Source organism: Platichthys flesus, chromosome 9, assembly GCF_949316205.1.
Source record: "Platichthys flesus chromosome 9, fPlaFle2.1, whole genome shotgun sequence".
Taxonomy (NCBI): Eukaryota; Metazoa; Chordata; class Actinopteri; order Pleuronectiformes; family Pleuronectidae; genus Platichthys; species Platichthys flesus.
The window spans coordinates 14,857,692-14,871,817 of record NC_084953.1 but is presented as its reverse complement, the minus strand read 5'-3'; the positions used below and the strand labels follow the sequence as shown (position 1 = coordinate 14,871,817).

General features: G+C 42.7%; 1 protein-coding gene across 1 annotated transcript; it reads right to left on the bottom strand.

Annotated features, from left to right (window-relative positions):
• Positions 1-4,307: 4,307 nt before the first annotated feature.
• On the bottom strand, positions 4,308-8,823 carry s1pr3a (sphingosine-1-phosphate receptor 3a). The gene is made up of 2 exons (XM_062396360.1): positions 8,625-8,823; positions 4,308-7,764 (listed from the first exon to the last, which is right to left on the bottom strand). Exon 2 carries the CDS (start codon positions 7,636-7,638, stop codon positions 6,445-6,447), a length of 1,194 nt encoding a protein of 397 aa, XP_062252344.1. The 5' UTR covers positions 7,639-7,764; positions 8,625-8,823; the 3' UTR covers positions 4,308-6,444.
• Between the last annotated feature and the right edge of the window lie 5,303 nt (positions 8,824-14,126).

Genomic DNA, 14,126 nt, shown 5'->3' with positions numbered 1-14,126 from the left:
TGTTACAAAGACAGAAACAATGAGATTTAAACAATGGAAAGTAAAATGGATAGAATTATATAAACATTCGACATCAATAGTTTGTAAAAACTCTCATAAGAAAGAGAAAGCTCTAAGAGTCGATTTAAAAGAAGCTTGAGAATGACTTTGTATGTTCAATGAGGAGCGATGTGAGGACTCTGTCACCCTTTATCATGAGGTGAGACCTGGGAGTATTAAGCACTGGATCAGTGGCTAATACCAAATCAATAGAATGACTCTATAAGTCTATATACAGGCTCTTTAATATTGTCCTCGACATTTACTTTGACATTACACTTAGCCTTTCAGTGGCCTGTAAGGAGTCTGAAAACCTTTCTTTCTTTTCTGCGGTGTGAAATCTGACATGAACACAATTTGTTTTCTCCCGAAGATGAAACGGTTGTGTTGTTTTCTTTTCATGAGCGTTTCTGTCTGTGCTTGTCTCGTGGGGTAAGGTGGGCAGAGAGCTGTTGGAAAAGGTGTGTTCACATGTTGCTGTGCAGAGTCAGAGTTTAGCAACTTTTGAATCGGAATCCAATGACAAACCCAGTTGTCAATCAAATTACAACACCCCCACACTGGCCTGATGAAGCAGATTAGCTGTTGCCTTAACTCTTAGGCACACAAGCACAAAGAACATGTTTTATTTTATAACTCATAATATACTATGTCCTTAATAGTTGCTCATTTAGTCCTGAGTTCATGTTATAGATTAAATACTTAAGATTTCAAACTAAGTTGTCAGGGGGATTGACCCACACTTGAATTCTATCAGGGGTGTCTCCACCACCAGTTGCTCCTTCACACAACACACAACACACAACACAGTGGCTGGCAATCACACACACTCAGAGCCACAAGTGAGGCCCAGGACATGCATGTCAGACCAAGAGGCTGCTGTTCTCCCCCTCTCATATCCTCTATCCCAGACATGCTAATCCCTGCAGTTGCAGCAGGCAGGCGTGGAGGAGATAGACTGGAGGTCAGTGTGAGCAGGTGTGTGTGTACATGCCGTCAGGCTCTGCCGGGCGACTGTAATCGGAGATGGATTGGAGACAGAGCAGCTGCTGTTTTGGGGGGTTTTCAGGAGAGGGGGATATTTGTGGGGTAGAATTTGGAATGGATGGTTTATCCACTTCTGCCCCAAGTACTTTGGTGAACGTTTAAAAGTCTGTGGACAGGTTTTGTCGACACGATGGCATCAGAACTGTGCAAATCCAGTCATGAAACTTGACAGTCTGACCCATGACTACTCATGAAATGATGCACTTGTGACAGCAGAGATCTTGTGTAATAATGTAGCAGTAGTTGTGTGTATGTAGTGTAATAGTGACATTGTGTACTTGACCATGATTCACTATACCCGACCTCGATGAATTCAGGTCAGTACGCTTTTAACCAAACCTGTGCCAAAAGGGCCTGTTTCATCTGACTCAAGCTGGATGCCTGTTTTTAGAAGAACATCTTCCAACTGCACCCAGTCACATCTTCAAATGTAGACAAATAGATTATTTACATTTTTCAATTTTCTTTTTACAAACCTTGACATTTACAGAATTATAGCTGAAGGTTACATTTTTTTCATTTAAAAAACTGAGATTATATCATGACAAGAATTTAATGAATAACTAGCTGCAGAAACACCGGCTGAGGAGACAGAGCTGGTTGTCCACTAACCAGATGGTCCGTGGATAGATGCACTGTGTAAATGTGAATAGCAAAATAAAAACACATGGGGATATAGTGACGTAACTGAGACGTTAAATCCAGTTTAAAAAAATTCTGCCCTGACTCGGAGTCTTGATCAACACTAGACAGCAGAATGAATGGGGTGCACAAAGGGATGCTGGGAAGAACCAATCCAAGTCTTAGTCGGTTCCTTTAGATAACCTCCTGTGAAGTGACCTTTGCCTTGGCTCCCTCTCCCAGCGTCTCCCCATCTCCCTCCTGGATAAAACCCTCTGATCCAAGGGATCTTATCACCAAATCTCCCAGCCTGGGTCTTTGCTCGCCTTTCTCCACATGTAATTACACTGGGTTGAATCTGAGAGCTGTGTAGGTAGTGAGGGGGAAGCATCACACACCGAATGAATGTGTGTGTCATCTCTTGTGAGAGCAGTCCCACTGAGCCACAGAGGACAGACTGGCTTCGGTTGGGGGGCCGCCTCAAATAGGACCCCTGGCCGCTCCTCGCCTGGCCCCCACTCCACCTCCGAGCTGCTTCAAAAAGGGACAAGAAAGAAAGAAGTGTTTCATACTGGCACACTCAGCGGCTCGGACCAGATGGAGTCTTTGTTCTTTCTCTCTCTCACACACACACACATACGGTGCAAACATGTCTGTACTGTACAAAAACCGGGACACATTGCACATGCACACACACACATGCGTGCACGTTTCCTCACCATGCAGCAAGATAAATCCAGGATCACGGTGACAGGGGGGTGGTGTGATTCTCTTGTCCTCCGTCGTGTTCACATTAGTCTTATGCAAATAGGCATTGTGCACAGAGAATGACACAAATCCACCATGTCTAAATCCTCAAAGAAGACCAGTGATGGCTATTTAGTTAACATGATTTATTAAGGTGTTTGACCCAGTTAGCACACGCAGCTGGAGAACTGTGTTAGATTCAGTGGACTGGAGAAATGGAAAACTGCCACATCTGGAATGCGAGGACACACAGAAGATTTGAATGAAAATGAATTTATTGATTTTACCGATTGTGTTTTTTGGTCCTTCTAGACGAATGGAAGACAAGGAGTGAGGAAGAGAACAGTTGGAAGCTGGGATGTGTCTTTCAATCTCGTTTTTATTGTGCACATTTAATACAGTTTGAGTTAAAATGACAGAGACGTTGTGTCAGTTTCAAGGTTCAGGTTTTACTGAAAACCCGTTGTCAGTATTAGTAAGTGGTGATCAGGAAAGAAAAACAGCAACTAAATCCTGTGCAGAGATTAGGAATTTAAGAAACATAACAAACACCCATCACTGAGTGCTGCACATCTTGTAAACAAAGGTTTTATCTGCTAATAGAAAATGGAGGATGTCTCAGTATTTATTTATTTTTATGGCCAGAGGTAAATGTTTTTTTGTTTGGGTCATTGTCTCCAATAGTTTTTTATGTGTCAATTCTTCAGCTCTTAGATTAGATTCCTGGTCTTTTTAGGAATTGTTCTACCCCCCTCTCTGGCCCAATGTCAGCTCGGACATACTTCAGCTACAGCTTTACAGATAATAGATTGATGGATGAATCTAAACAATTTATTAAACCTAATCCAATGAGGATGTGATAGTGGTGAGAGAAGGGAGAGGATAACATGGCGCACAAGATGGATGAGGAGCAGGATAAGGAAGCAGAGGATTCACTCACTCACTACAAATAACTCCCCACAGCTCAACGTTCTGGCATTTTCTAATGTTCCACATGGCATAAGGTCACGATCGTCCCCGGCTATTCCAGGAAAGAGGGATCAGACGTTTCTGACAGGAAGCAGTCGGTGACCTTTATGCTGGAAATGCTTGGCTGCTGTTGCGTCTTCGTTTTCCTTTCCCATCAGCAACTGGATGTGGAGGCGGAGCAGAAACACACCCTTGAGCTGAGGTAAGTATGAAATGCCAGTCTGTCAGCTCGTGTCTCATGGTCTTTGCCGTCGCTGCTATCGGCCCAAGCCATCAGCTCAGGATGAAGCAACCTTCTCTGCAAGGGTTTGATCATTTCTCAGTATTCACATTGACAACCTTCAGTCACTCCCTTTGTTTTGCCCTTTACATGTGTGTGAAGCAATAATCCCCAATCCTTCTAATGATGGATTTAACAAAAGGTTTCAAGTGAAAATAAAACAAAACCTCCACCCAACTGTTTGAATGTTATAGACAAGATAACCTTGGAGTTCCAGAGACTTAAAAGAGGAAGCTCTTCAAAGAATGAGATTCATGACTTATACTAACCTGAACTCAGCCAAATGAAAACCTGTGTCAAGAATTTATCTACATTGTTCATCAATGTCTGACCTTGGTCTGAGTAAGAGAGAAATATTTATCTTCCCACCAGGATATTATCTGTATGCAGCAGGTTAAACTGTAATAAACTGACAAAACAGAGCATTTCCTACTGCTACATGTGTCTGCTATGAGCAAAGATCCCCACTTATTCTACAAAAGACCCCAAACATCACTGTGTTTCTTCTTGACTGACTATAAAGTGGATCAAAACACACACAGAATATGAATGAGAGGAAGGCCCCTGATTTAATATAACAACATGAGACGTGTGAGAAACCTCATTAAAAGGGGAATGGGATTTTATTTCGCTATATAATCGTATAAGGCACTACATCACCCAGGGCAGAATTGTCATTTACAGTCCACCATTAAATTATTCACATCCAGCGCTCATTTCAGTCACTAGTGGTTAGTTGACGGAGTGGTTTATACACGTGCTGCTGAGAAGAGAGAGAGGTCCTTCCGTGTGGCTATTACAGCTGAAACAGATGAAAGAGGAACCAACTGACAGAGCTGCAGCCTGACATGTCTGAAACTGGTGGTTATAATAAAACCAGAATCTCTTCCGACTTCATGTAAAAAACGTTGCTTTTCCTGTAGCGCCACCTTCAGGGCAAACGTGATAATCTCGCCCACAAGTGGTAAGAAGCTAGTAATAACATCCATGTAACAGGTTTGGTTTTCTGGTGTGTGATGAGCATCACAGCCTCAAGAGGCCGCTGGTCTGACAAAGTCTTACAGTGCATCTCAAATCATAACAAAACTCATGAAGTAAGTCCAAGTACCATGAGGGGGTTTACGCACGCACAAAGATGCCAAATGTTTTCATAGAAAATAAATAGTTTGCCAACTGTGATTTGAAATGCTGCTGTTTTAAAAGAATCTTCAAATAGCACGGAGAAAAAACAAGGTTAAACAAAGTGCCCTGCATATAATGAAAAAAAGAAACACATTGACAGACACAACACTGATGAATATAATAATACTGTTACTGATATTAACAGCGGGCGTTGACTGGACTGTTAAACATTAGGAGCTGAGCCCAGATTCTTCTCCATCAAAACGTAAATACTTCTGTTACTGCACGTTAGAGAGCTACGATAAAATGTAAAACTTGGTTTATTATTTGTTATTGTTATCATCTATCATTGTTATTGTTGTTGTTGCTCTGAAATTTGTCATCTACATTTCACAGGTGAAAGGCATCGGTCAATGCATTAATTCTTCCTAGTTAGCCAAACTTCAATAAGTAGTAGCTCTCACTACTGTATGATTGGACGCATGTAACACATATAATGTGAGTTTGACCCTTTCTACCAATTTACCACTTTATCTTTTATAACCACGATGTGTTAGCGTGACAGATCTAATTCATATGGATTCTGTGTTTATTCTACAGTTTGATCTGACATCTTTCATGAGTGAGCCAACTTTGTATCTAACGTTATCAACTCAGCTACATTTTGTCTTCTGGAAGCCGTGGTAATTGTCATCTGACAATATTAGGCAACTTGCCTGGGTCTTGTCACTGTCTTTACGGCACCAGATCAATTAAATCCAAATAGATTTGTCTTAATAACTTATACGACACCAGGACTGTATGACTATTGATCACTTCCATAGATATTAGCTGCAGTGCAATACAAAGTGAGCTGTGTATTGCATATGCTCTTCTCATATCATGTTCATGTAACATACAGACATTTAACTACCTTGTTTTTATGGCTCAGCATCAATGGATGTTTGTGCTACATTTTCAACCCCTTTACCTGGTAAAAGAATCTATGTATATCCATTATTAACGTGAGCTAGCATTTGGCAAAGTGATCCCATCAATTAAATTATTGACATAGACCTGTCAGTCAACAAGACATGAGTATTATCCCGTGAACCCTCTTTGATTGGTCCTGCCGCTTCATTATACATGTTAGTTTAAAACTGACATGTTATTTTACTGACGTTCAGTTTCATAACGATAAACGGCTGGATGAAGGGAAATATTCTGAGCTAAACAAAGTAAAAAAAAATTGGCTACAGTCCTGAAATTCCAGGCAAGGCAACGCCCACAAATATCTCTAAAGTATCACAGCATTTCATTTGGGGCTTGGTTTAATCCGGGTCCAAGAAACTGTCCTCTTACTTTTCATAGTTTTGAAATGTTCAATTTGATCACTGTGTCAAACTATTTCAAGCTTTCAGTCACTCTGGTAATGTGAGCAATAATGTTGAAGTATTGTAAAAAGTGGCTTTAACGATTTGGATTGTACCATAATCTACAATCTGGAATTATCTGGTCCACTGATTCACATCCATGCTACCCTGGTCATAGTGCATAAACAAAAAGTGGCTGATAGCAGGATTGTGTCAGTTCTACGTCTATGTCTTTTTGACGTTAAGGCCTCGTTAAAGTGCTTCCACTCAGAACTTGCTGAGGGGCGGCCGCGCCTTCACCAACACGGCTGAGAGCAGGTCTGTGGGCCCGGAGTGGTGCGGCACAGCAGTGGCAGAGGGATCCCCATTCTTGTTGTCCGAGTTCATAGGCGTTGGAGCCTTCCCTCTGTTCAGTGTGGACTTGCCAGTACCACTGCCCCCTCCTCCACCCAGACTGGTCTTGCTGTTCTCTGCTGTGGGGATGACCGTGCCCAGGTTGAGGTTGCCCACGACAGGAGAGCCAGTTGACTCCAAACTGCTCTGACAGCAGCACAGCAGCCGAAAGAAGGCTGCTCTCATCTCCCTGCTGGACAGGGTGTATATCAGAGGATTGAGGGCAGAGTTGAGCACAGCCAGAGCGATGAACCAGTCCACCTTGTAGAGCACAGGGCACTTATATGGGCTGCAACCCACATCCAGCAGCAGCAGGAGGAAGAGCGGCGCCCAGCACATGACAAACACCCCAAGAACAATAACCACCGTCCGCAGCAGGGCCAGTGAGCGTTCCGAAGGCCGACTGCTCACCCTGCGACCGCTGGAGGTCACCAGGCGGTAGATCCTGATGTAGAGGATGATGATGGCCACCAACAGAGCACTGAAGACACTGATGCAGAAGGCCACGTAACTCTTAGCGTAGAGCGGCAGCACCGTGGAGCAGGAGGTCACATTGTCCAGGCAGTTCCACCCTAGGCTGGGCAGAGCACTGAGCAGCACTGACACAAGCCAGCAGGCTGCCAGCAGTCCCAGGAGCCTCCCTCGACCCGCCGTCTCACAGGGACGCAGACGCACCATCGTCATGTGCCTCTCGATCCCAATGGCCAGAAGGCTGAAGGTTGAGGCGCTGAGGGCCACAAACATGCTCCCTTCTCTGGCCAGCCACTGCACCGGCGTCAGGTAGTAGGTGTTCTTTCCTGAAGTAAAGATGTTCACTGCATAGGCCACACCAGCCAGCAGGTCTGACAGCGCCAGGTTTCCAATGAGGAAGTACATGCGGCTGTGGAAGCGCTTGTTCTTCCAGAGGGCGAGCAGGACCATGACGTTCTCCAGGACGATCAGCACGCAGATGAAGAGCAGCACGGCCAGCTTACAGGCCTCGATGCTGCGAAACGGATCCCACTTCCCTGTGTGGTTGTAGTGTCTGACGATGACAGCGTTCATCCCTTCCTCCAGTTTGTAGTCCATACTGCCTGCTACTCGTGGCCTTCCTTAGTCGCACAGCAGAGGGAGCCACAACACAGCTGCGGGAGGTCCGGCTGCTCAGCCCGGCAGTCTTAGAGCAGTCATTTTACAGCTTCATTAGTCAGGGACCTGCCAAACACATGCAATTAAGAGACCACATTTACTCTTAAAATAGACATTTAGCACAAAAACATCCCAAAAGTCACATTCAACAAGGTTTGGACTAATGTCTGTCATATAAAGATCTCTCTGATGGATCTGCAAGAAGCATCAAAAACAGTCAATTTAAAATAAACATTAAAAATGTATATATATATATATATATATATATATATATATATATATATATAAGGACGTCTTCCTTGATTCTACATTTAACAGTAACAAGCATCACTGAGATTCAAAATATTGAATATTATTAAGAAAGCAGCAACATGTAGAATATATAAACTATATAGGCTACTTTATAACACAATAAAAAAGGAAGGTTAAGTTTATTGTCACACTTATTACTCTATGTTCCTTATTATTAGAACAAAGAGATGTTACATTTAAGTGTTAAAAAGCCATTGTGTCACAGACATGCCATTATTTATTATTAAATCAAAATGTCTGGGGAAAACACTATGACTCCCAAACAAATGTCAACGATCATAAGAAAAATATGTATTACTTGATTAATGCTTTATTGCGCATAAAATACTGAGGATGGATAAACGGGGTTTATAAAATAGTAACATCAATAATAAGCCCCTTTATGTTCATTAACCATTAACAAATTCTCCTCTATCAATAAATAAAAAAGTTTAAACACCATTTAAACCGAGTTGTACTTGAAACCAGATGCCTGATTATTGTAGTAACTGCAACTTCCCTGTTCTTAAAACCTTGGACAGAGGTAAATAGGGCCTTTAACTGTCTTTCTGCACAAACTCTCTCTGCACAGCTTTTGTATTACTTCATCAAGCAGCTTCAGTAACTTATCGTACCTTGGGAAGTCATTGCCTTCATCTAACCATCCAGGCGGTGTTGAGTTTTTAAAGTTATTATTCTCTCCTGCATAAAAGATGTTCCGGTAAAAGAAAATGCCAAAATGACGTTGCCTTGTAGTCAAAGGTCCATGTCTTGTCCGCTTTTCCAATCACTGAAAAAACTTCCTCAAGCATTCATTCAGGTTGTCCTCCTCTGTCCTCGCTGCTCTGTGTCAGCTCCCGACTCTCCCTTCTCTCACCCCTCCTTCCTCATGGAGAGGCGGGATCTTTTCCCAACTCTCCATTTTGATTCTTACCAATCAGGGGAGGGAAGAGCCATGTGCTGCATTTGGCCACATGATTTGCTCATAATAATATGACATGAAGTTGGATTGAAGGTTGATTTTCAACACGTGCATGCAGAGTCTTTATTCTCTGTGCAGGGACTAGTTGAATGTGTAAGAAAAACATTGTCTATTCCAATTGGTTAGTTGATGGACACTCATTTGAAGTGTGCATGTTGTGGATTGTATTTGCTTACTTTTTTGTTGAAAGTGCATTGAAAAAAAGTTGCCTTTCCATAAAAAATTGGGAAAAAATGTGTGAACCGATTCCCTTCACTGCTGCTTCCGCTTCTTGATCTTGTTCTATTGTTTAATGGCATCTCAACTTCCTGCAATTGGTAAGAAGGTCTGGACCAAATAAAGTAGGTGTGTAAGCCCCCAAAGCTTTAACTGGTACCTCTGCTATTTGGCACCGGAAACACTAGGTCTAAGCTCATTATATGTTGAAAACTTTACAATTTGCCTGACAGTAGCCGAATCGGTGTAATGGTACATAGATATACAGATATTCGGTTTTAAGTACAAAGACCAATCTCAATATCCTTCTCCTCCCACATTCTCCTCTCTGGAGTAGATGAGATGTTGCCTGAGACCCCAGATTGAGGAGCTAACCTGTGGTCAACCAGGTTTGTTTAGCTGTTGCTGGAACAGAAGGACTTTTGGCAGGGACGGCAAACTCAAGGTCTGGCTATGAGATCTGGCTGTGCATTCTTTGTGGTTCTCTGGATTGCTGAACAGTTTGGAACATCAACGTCTCTGTGACTCACTCATTCCTCTAGTCTATAGGCTCCATCCCTTAGATATCACCCAGGAAAAGTGAGGCAAGGCCCCATGTTAGGGGACTTCCTCTGGGTTTCCAGGTGTAGGATCAGGCGAGGGCAATCCACCTTGGGTGTTGACTGGAAGCTAGCCGACTGGGATGCTTATTGGTAGCTAGCAGACTGGGAGATGGCCCAGTGCTAACTTACATTTTACTTGGGGTTTAGTATGAAAATGTCAGGAGCAACTGACTTTTGCATTCTCACATATAACCCCCTCTGGAAAAATTCTGGAAATGTCCAGAGTTCCGTGCATGTCTGAGCCCATAGATGACCGGTTGCACAAGGGTGGCTAGGATAATTGGACACAGGTCATACGCAGCCTAGAGGGACTGAATCATGAGAGCAGGAAACAAGGACAGGAAGTGAAGCAACACACCAGGTAAGTAATTTCCAAGTTAAATGGGCAATAACAGAGGGAGTCAAAACAGACACTTAAGGGAAGAACTATGACAAGAACAGATATGAGTATTGCTTCTGCCTTGTATTGCACAATGAGAAGACAATGTTGAAAGAGAAAGGCTGCTTTGTTTTCCTTTCCCTCGTTTTCTCTTTGCTGATGTTTGCTCTGTTTTTCAAACTGTCCATCTACTCTGTTTTTTGTTTTTGCATTCTTTGCTCTTGCTGAATCAAATTGGCTAAAATAGCATAAGACAGACCACAAATTGAGACAGTGATGGATTACAGTGCTCGCTAACAGAGAATGACAGCCTTGCAAATGTTGATAAAAAGAGGGATAGATGGAAAGAGACAACAAAGAACATGAGACTGTGAAGCAGCAGAACAGTTCTCTCTCTCTCTCACTCCCTCTCTCTCTCTCTCTCTCTCTCTCTGTTTCTCTCTCTCTCTCTCACACAGACAGTCCCTGTGGTATCACAGATTTGTGAGGTCACAGGCAGTCTGGCCCCTTTGCACATGTCAGTCCAGACATTGCAGATTAATGAATGACCTCCAGAGCTGTTGACTTTACCCCGAGCAGCAAGAGATGTACGAACTCTCAGACAACATTTATAACCATAAGAAAACACCCCAGAGGCCTTGGCTCCAGGTTGTTGCAAGCTGGATACACACTTCCTGGATGTTTGGTGCTGGTGGTGGAAAGAGGAAATGTATCTGCAGGTCACCAGATCAGGAAAAAATGGAACTGTTGCCAAGTCTCATAAAAGTTTGTATGGCGGTGATGCTATTGTGTGCGTGTTTGTGCATCTTTGGGTGTATGTGGCCTGTGTGGGTGTGTTATTGGCAGCGTTGTGAGTCAGGGAACACTGACGCAGGCTTGGGTGGTGAGTTGGTTGTTTGGGAATGCAAAGTGTAGTGGGAACGAAAGAGGAACAGCTCAAGCGGTGGAAAACGAGGGCCTCTCGGGCCATCTCCCCACTTCCCACCACTCCAAACACACTGAAAAAACAACATTCCAAAAAAATTCCATTGATTGGAAAGTTCATGAATTATAGGTAATGGTAGCTGAAGAAAATTAATTTGAAGTCCCTCAAAGATATCATCCCTGAGTCACTATTTCCACCATTGTCATTCTTGTGATTACAGACAGAAAATTACTAAATGCTTAATCGTTCTGAAAACACGACCTTTGAACATGATGGAACTTGAATTGGTGAAACTAAACTTGTTGGTTAGGTACAGATAACAAAACAATTTAATTTGGTTCAGGCAACAAAGCTATAAGGAGCTCCTGGAGTCTTAAAAGATGATCAAGTTATAATCTTGTTGGAACAAGTTACTATATCATGTTCTCACAAGATAATTATCTAGTGGGATCTCATTTAGATATTATTTATGCCATATAGCTGATGTTTCTCTACTGACTTCAGCTTTGTTAAAGATTTTTCACAGCACTTGGTTAAAGTTGCAAAATATTGTGGTCTTGTTTAATACAGGAAAGTTCACTGTGACACAACCTGTTTATTTACATCTAACCAAAACTGTTATGTTTCCCCAACCTCAACCAAAGAGATCTTGCTGCGACAAAAGCTTCTAAACCTCATCTAACCAGCAATTCTGTTGCCACCGCAATGTACCTGCAAAAACAGATATGAGCATAACTTTCAGGTGACATGGTTGACAGCAGGTACCTGCATTTAATCCCTCCTTTATTTCTCTGTAGAAAAAGAAAGATCATCATAAATCTCGTCTTTCGAGTGTTGTTCCATCACTTATGCAGCTCACTGTATCGCTTTTGTTTAAATACAAGAGAGCTTACATAAAGTTTTGAGCTATCCTCAATACGTAAATGATATTGGCCCTCATTGCAACAAAAGCTTCAACTAATAAAATCCTGTTGATCTTGGATCATTTATAAAATGTATTTCCTGGACCATCAGACATTCTCTCGCGGAGAACTTGGATTGAATCTTCGTAGGAAGTTGTGAGCAGAGCACTGATAGTGAGAGCTGATAGTGTATCTGGAGCAGTGGTGTTGCTGGAGGGTTATCAGTGCAGGTCTGAGGTCTTTAAGGGCACAAGGTGACTGCTAGTCTGAGGACTAGTGCTGCTGCTTCTTTAAGATAACCTTTTTATCTGCATCCAGCTCTAAATAGCCTCAAAAGACACTTCAATAAAATGATGGATGGAGGACAGATGGGAGCGCAATGTATTTTCGTGATAAGTTGAGTGTTAACTTCTCTGAAGAAATAAGTTTTTTGGATGTATCTTTCAGTGAGACTGTCAAGCTCAGCTATTAAAAAACAATGAAAAATCTCCAGACATCAAACTGACATTAGGTGCTGGCAAACATTGCACCGTGAACTCTAAATCGTGGCCCCCTCATCGCTCAAAAAGTCAGCCTGTCTGTTCTCACATGAATCCGTATGGAATTTACAGAGTCAAGATCTTTATGGCGTTATTTATTTTCTTTAAGATAGGGGACTTTAACACTAAGAAGACTTCAAGCCTTTGCTTTGCCAAAATATGTTAAAAATAACTTGGACCTCAGTCATGTAAACAAGCATGCCCAATTTTCTCAGAACTGCTTCACTAATGTCTGGGAAAGTTTGGAAAGAATTCTGTATGTGTGTGTGTGTGTGTGTGTGTGTGTGCGTGTGTGTGTGTGTGTGTCAGTTTCAGTTGAAATGGGCATGATGTGCCTCTTCCCTTGCATGGGGCCATATTTGCGTACCCTTTTATCATTTATCCTTCACACCAGAATCATAACTCTACATTCATTCAACACACACACATCAAAACACTGTCGCCACACAAAGCAAAACAAAATCATGCAGAAGTTATACATCTTATTTTTGGAACGTGTTTGTGTATGCTGGCTCTTCGTGCTTGTCTGTCTGCTGCTCAGTAAGAAAGGGTCAAAGGTACATTTCCCTCGAGACGCAGCCTAATGGTCACGCAGTCCAGTGAGTCGGTCCCCACACATGCTCCTCCGACCGGCAATCTTACAACCATCCAACCCCAACCACCCCCAACACCCGCGTCAAAGTCCAAAGACCCCCCTCTACCCGGCTACAACCCCACACCCTCAGGTCTCAGAAGAAAGGCAGCAGGAGCCTGAGAAAGAAGTAACCCACTGACAGAAACAGACCAGACTCCATTTCTAAAGAGCAACGGTACAGATTTCGAATCACTTTAACCTTTCAATGTCATGCTTGTGTATTCTTTTTCAGAAATGCACTATAGACTGGATATTCTCCTGACATTTTCCGGAGGGACTGTATGTAAGAACGCAAATCAGTCGCTCTGGACATTCTCCACAAAACTTTTCCAGCCCCCCATTAAAATCACTGAGTGAGACCATGTGAACTTACAGCAGGAAATTTTAACAGTGAAAATGACAGCGAGTGCGTGTGCCTGTTACATTTCTAGCATGTGTCAGACCCAAAACCGTAAATGGCTTATGTTGATATTAATGATGCTTCCAAATGCCTTCTTCTTCCACAATCTTTGAAAGGCTGTAAACAAAAATATATGTTTTCCACAGCAGAATTTAAACATCATGTCCAACCTATAAGCTCTGTAGCATCTTTTATTCCATCACTAAGCGCTCCTCGAAAGAACTGAATTCATGATTAACATTTTGAGTGTCATCATTGTAAAATGATACCAGACGGACACAGTGAAACCTTTCAGGGTTAGAGTACGTGGGCATGCTTGTGTGTGCTGTCGAGGTCCAGAGGTGTTTTCCCAAGCATGCGAGCCCGCCATGATGGCCGTTTGAAATGAATGGTGCATCTTTGTGAATGAATAACTGGGTGAATGACGATCCGTCACAGCCCGGCTCACAGACTTTCAGTGACAGTGGGCTCTATGGCCTGAGTGACGCGCCAACGCTTCGGATAAAGAAAGGTTCGATAGAAATCTGCAGCGGTAGTAAAGGCTACCATGGTGACCGC

Coding starts and splice junctions, on each gene's coding strand:
- s1pr3a (XM_062396360.1), bottom strand. CDS start 7,638: ATGGACTACAAACTGGAGGAAGGGATGAACGCTGTCATCGTCAGACAC.